The following is a 6,146-nucleotide window of genomic DNA, read 5'->3' as shown; positions in this document are numbered from 1 at the left end:
GGGAATAAACAGCAGACTGCTGGACCCAAATGAGCAAAACAGAAAGAGTACTATAGGGCTTTTTCACAAGCAGCCATTTTTACATGTAATAAGTTGGGTTAAAACACAGGTGTTACTAATTGATACTCAATTTACTTGCTGCTGTTTGCATGTCGGCTCCACTGGAAAACTAACTGGACACTAAATAGGAACAGAAAACCGTAATTTCGTCATTTGGTAATACCTTGTGTTTTATGTTAGCTTTTTCATTGTCAAAAAATTGGCTGCTGTGAGAAAAGGTTATTATCACTTGCAGATCAATGTAATATAATTATTAAATGCCAACGTTGTATCTTGGCCTAGTCATATATGAAAATATACATACATTATGTCATAATGTTAAGTGTAATTCAAATGTATTCTTCCCTCCAGGTCCATCCACAGGACTGACACAGTGGGGAGAGGTTGGAATCTGGCGTACAACTGAATTCTCTGAAGTGGGTTGAGAGTGATTGCTGCCATGTTCATTTATGTTTAAATGTACAATTATTATATGTTTAACATAGGAAGATTTATTTGTTGATCACAGCGAAGCAAAAGAATGTCTTACATGTGTCAAGTTGGACTATATTTTGTTTTGTGAAAGAAACAAAGGTGAAGGGAGAGAAAAAGACAGAAACACAGATGCGCTGTTGTCCTATTTTTTGGGGTTCGCCGCCGCCTTCAAAGTTCACATTTCAAAACCCAATGCGCATATTGGTGAATCCTCTGTGTATCTCTTTTCTATCGGGCAGAGCCAAGATCAGGGCCTACTATTCCTTTAGTTTTGACCCTGAAATTCGGACACAGCGATATAACTTGAAGGCAAGAGAGAGGCTGGACGGAGGCTAACTTGGCGGGGGGCGGGGGTTAGACAGAAGTCACTTTATGACAGGAGGCCTAGGTTTGGCTGTTGATTGGTCTGCTTCCTGCCAGGGAGCAAGAGAAAGCATGGAGGAAGAGATTGCCAGGCCTCACCCTACTCTGCCAACATTTTTTTTATTTATGCCAAAGAAGTTTGGTCTTGAAGATGCCACTCAAGTTATTGGGTCGGTACCATTGCTCACAACATACAGCTGCTGGAGGATTGGTTTCCTTTTTGATTTTCTTAATTGATTTCATTGTTTTCGTTTCATATAAATTAGCCTACATTTTATGAGCTCCGATCTATATTCCGTTAGTATGTTATGCTGATTTATGCGGTTTCTTCTGTCTTTGCGCATGTTTTAGCCCGGGGAGGTTGTTGGAACAGATCCACAACTTAAGAGACACTGTGCTGGGAATAACAACTCTCACAGTCTATACCAGGGGTAAGAACAACGACAGGTGGGGGATCAAAAAAAAAAGCTATTTTGAGACTATTTAAATGACACTGCTTTCAGATTTTTTGCTGATCTCTGTCATTCATTTTTTCTCTTTCTGTCCTCGCCCCTGCTCCCCTCTGCAGGTCCATAGGAAAAATTTCGTCAGTTGGCCGGGTACATGCACTTAGCTAAGAATCGTATTGAGAACGTTGGACACGGATATTTCAGGCTGCCGGGAGGCCTTAGAGGACCTGTGCGTGTCCTCCAACATGCTACAGCACCTCCTCTGCACACTATAGGTACACACAACAAACACATACAATTACATTGCCACGCACAAAGACACTGAAACTTTCCCACACTGATGCGGCCTTGCCAGGCTGCAGCAGCAGAGGACAGGGACGGTCGTTGGCACTGGGCATATCCAGGTGAGATCGGTTTCTTTACTGCAAGCTGCGCTTTTAGAGGAGTTTGGCGGGAGCACAGATTAACTGAAAAGTGTAAATAAGCATAAGGCTTGGTTTTATTCTATATTTCTATATTTCTCCTTACTCGGCAACTAATCCAATGAAAAGGACAAAAACCAACTATGCATTAATGCCGTCTCAGCAGTTTCTGACTTTCACGGGATGTTTTTCACAATAAGAATATTGCACAACTCTATACTTTAAATCACTTTTGTTCAGTGAATTGTTTTTTTTTTTTTTAAAAAACTGCACTTCAGAGCTGAGTGTAGTATTTATTTGAAGAGCAAACAACTTTTGGATGTTTGTGTGTCAATGCCAATGTGCGTGTGTGTGTGTGTGTGTGTGTGCGTGTTTGCATATTGCGTAGGAATGTTGAAAAGAATACTGACAACATGAAGGTAGATGACAACCAGCTGACCTCACTTGCTAACACTATCGGGAGGTAAGAACCCTGCACACACACACACACACACACACACACACACACACACACACGCTCACACACTCATGTACAAAAAGAAAAAAGAATGATAAAGCCATGTAGACCTTTATTTTGAACTTCAACAGTATTTTGTCAGATTTTCTCAGCAGGTTTATCTTTGGTGGGTTGTTGTTTTCCTTGTTTATTACTGTTAGTTGATGTGTTGTTATGCTGGCTGATGATTGGGGGGTTCTGTGTGTTGTGTTTGCTGCGTTGCTGTGGCGTTAGTGCGAAGCCCAAGCAAGGGTGAGTAACATTAGCCTACTGGATCCAGGGGTGCGTTCAGAGACAGACAGATGTTCAACTGCGTTACCGATGCAAACACACACAAGCTCATGAATACGTGAGGCTGTGGGACACATCTTTATACATGCAAATTACATGCAAACATAAACTTTAATTCAGTTTCAAGGCATTGTGTGATAATTTCACCTTTTCTTCACATTTGCCTCCCAAACTTTTTTCATTATTTGGACTTAATATTTGAATAAAATGTACCTTCTTAATTGGAAATGTGCTATAACGGTCCTTCTAATCTACACGGCTGAGACGGAAATGATTGCATGTAAAATGATTACAGTAAATTTGATTACAATAATTCTTATTATAATCCATCACAGTCCAAATTCAATCACAGAAATCAGATTAATTGCTTTTGGAAAATTGATGAACGTTTGTTGAATTAAACATCCTTAAAGAATCCTGAAAGGAAACACATTCTGAATTCTGAAGTAATGTCACTGTCATTTCATCTCTGTATACTTTACAGATCGCTTACAAGCAGAAGATTTTGTTCACATTACAGACTGCAAATAAGAACAACTTGTCTGTTTGACTCCAGATAGATTAGATCGTAAGATAGAGGCCTACACTAACAGAAATATTGAATTAAATCAGTGAATTTGAATAAATTGATTCTGTTCCTTTTTGAAACAGTCGAGTAGTAACTTGGCTCATCTCTCTCATTATAGTGTGAATCAGCTAATCTGTGATGGATTAAATTTTTCGAACACTGAACTGAGTGCTATTTAACATTCACTGACACATAATTGAATTAAATGTCAACCTTTTGCGATTGTATCTGAACGCTCTGAAAACATTGTGTCTTCCTGAACAAATCCCAGGTTTTAGCCTCAATAAGTAGTGCTGTAGATCCATTGCTTCCCCTCTGATTGAACCAAAAACACCTTAAAAGATCCTTTTCTTACCCCTCTTAGTTTTTAAATTGTTTACTAATCATGAATGTGATCATATTTCTGCTCCTCTGTTTCTACATCGGACAATTCTTTTACATTACTGGACAAGTGTATGTAGTTTGAGTCTAAACAAAAAGGTGTATGTATCTGAAGAATTTATGCCTGTACCTCAACCAGTACTACACAGTATTCCCCTCTAGCTGCATTAGTACAGTGCGATATATACTGCATATATACGCTGAGCTGAATCAGTAGATTAATTACTGTACTGTATTGTTGTACAGCATGTAGTGGTTTAAATTGAAATCAATAAGCAATGCTAGTTTTCTATTGCAGTTACTTACATTTACATTTAAATAGTAAGGAAAGTCTTGTGTTTTGCTGTCAGCCCTTAAGCTTTTAAGGCCATTGCAATATTACATCTATGAAAAGGGGTTTGGGGACTGAAATGTGAGAAGGTTCTCCCACCGTCTGTACAGTACATGTCAGTCAGTGTGTCAGTTATCACTGTTGAACTGTTTTTGCAGCAGAGATATGTAGCCTGCTAGCCCACGACTGCTGTCTCTGAGTTTGCACTGATGTAAAACTGCATTTTTGCTCATTTAACTGCTGAGTGTGCAAGCAGGGTTTAAGTTTCTTGCTGAATAAACTTAGCACCTGGTGAAGACCAACACAAAGACATGATGGCTCCACACACAAAGGAGATTTGAAACTTGTGTGTCTTAAACCACCGAGCAACTGTGTTTCCTTGCAGCACCTGGCATTGAGCGTAGGATTACGGAGCAGGTTGGCAGATGGCAGCCAAATAATCTTAGGAGTGCTATTAAAAAGTCATATTTGACACATTCAACTCTAGCTGTATATGTTTTGTGGGAGCAGTAAGATACATTTTCACTTTCTTATACAAACAACACTGAGAAGTAAATAATAAACCAAGCTTAAATCTTATTATTTTATATGAAACTCCTCTCCTCTCCTCTCTCCTGTCAGACCGTATGGTGGCCCAGATGGTCACGGTCCATTGGGAATAATAATAGCAGACTAATGCAGTGTTAACAGTGACAGTACATTAATGTAAAATTGTTGTCTCATTAGCATTAGCCTGCTGTTAGCGTGCTGCTAGGCCAATGATGGCAGTCAAGGGGGAGGGGGTCAGGGTGTACTGTAGAGGGCCTGCCATGGATGTTACTGTGACTCTTGGTTGAGTGGAGAAGTTGAGATCCAGGTTGAAGAATTTCAGACACCAGAGGAGATAAAGTGGGAAAGAGAGGATGGGTGGTCAGCAAATGAGACCAAATTAATGCAGGTAACTCCAGACGAACACCGATTGGTTGGTTGAGTCTTAATTTATTGACGGAGCTGGTGGAATAATTGAATGATTCTTCAATGTGATGATCTCTTTCCTTCTCTCAACACTCTCTCATTCTAAGTTGTTGCTATAAGGACAAATTTCCCTTCTTATCGTAACATGTTACAGGATAAGGCTGGTGTCATTCTCCATTTTTCTTATTGTCAACAAATCCCACGAAAAGACCAAAACCAACAACGTTTCAGTCCTTCTCTCAATACTTTGCCACATCCTTAGCCAACTGGACACGTAAATAGTTTTATTTAGTTAAAAAAGGCTCAGTAATTTCCTTAAACAACAGGGATCTGTAGTTGTTTTAGCAAGCACACTGAAACAGGAGGAGATAGTGCATTTGTTTGGACTATTTTCAGCTCCAGTATTTTCTAACAGCAGGCAGGTGTGTGTGGGATCGAGTGGAAAATAAATTGTGTTTGTTGATGATAATGAAGGAACATGTCAACCAGTGCAACGTGTGGCTCACGGATGTGTTTTTAATATTTTGTGGACAATTATACAGCTCTGTCACACAAGTGAATAAGTTGTATCGTAGGTAGTGTAGTTGGATAAATTCATTCTTGGTTCAGTCTTTCCACAGGATTTGTTGACAACAGGAAAACTACGAAGTAGCACCACCCTTATCCTTTAAAACCCGTGTCTAAGTAATCTAAGGTTGCAGCAGAGATTTTGCAGCATGCAGAATAATTTTCTTTCTTTCTCTGTCATTTTCTCTGCGTCTCTTCCGTTCTGCCTCTCTCCCTTTCACCTAGTCTGTCTCTTTTGGAGGAGTTGGACTGTAGCTGTAATGAGTTGGAGTCGTTGCCTCCCACTATCGGCTACCTGCACAGCCTGAGGACCTTCGCTGCTGATGAGAACTTCCTCTCAGAGCTGCCCCGGGAGGTACAATGTGTACAACACTTGCATATCATTACTGCAGTGCTGACTTGATCATTTGTAGAGCTATATGATTGATGGAAATTAATCAGCAACTATTTTGATAAGTCATTTTCAAGCAGAAAACACCATAAATTTACTGCTGTCAGCTTTAAAATGATGTTTTTCTTGGCTTTTGATGACAGGAAATAGAATCTCTTTGGGTTTTCTATTATTAGTCAGACAAAATGAGCACTTAAAGGTGTCACCTTGAGCTCTGAGAAACAGTGATGTGATGACATTCACAGACTTAACCATAAATCAATTATATATATATCATACATAGTTGTTTATGGGTGTCCTTCATGCAGCAGATTTTTTTCAGTACCAGATGTGATCTGATGGTTTATGCGTGTGTGTGTGTGTGTGTGTGTGTGTGTGTGTGTGTTACAGATCGGTAAC

At 39.7% G+C, this 6,146-nt stretch overlaps 1 protein-coding gene across 1 annotated transcript in view; it reads left to right on the top strand.

The window, feature by feature from the left end:
- lrrc7 (leucine rich repeat containing 7) overlaps nt 1–6,146 on the top strand; it is a 41,224-nt gene that overhangs the window by 6,590 nt on the left and 28,488 nt on the right. The window contains exons 6-7 of the mRNA XM_035653584.1: nt 1,249–1,344; nt 5,582–5,747. Coding sequence (XP_035509477.1) covers nt 1,249–1,344; nt 5,582–5,747 — 262 coding nt within the window. The remainder of the gene's footprint in view (nt 1–1,248; nt 1,345–5,581; nt 5,748–6,146) is intronic.

The sequence above is a fragment of the Morone saxatilis genome, unplaced genomic scaffold, assembly GCF_004916995.1.
Source record: "Morone saxatilis isolate NCDOM2014 unplaced genomic scaffold, NCSU_SB_2.0 Contig12, whole genome shotgun sequence".
Lineage (NCBI taxonomy): Eukaryota > Metazoa > Chordata > Actinopteri > Moronidae > Morone > Morone saxatilis.
This window is presented reverse-complemented; position numbering and strand designations above follow the sequence as displayed.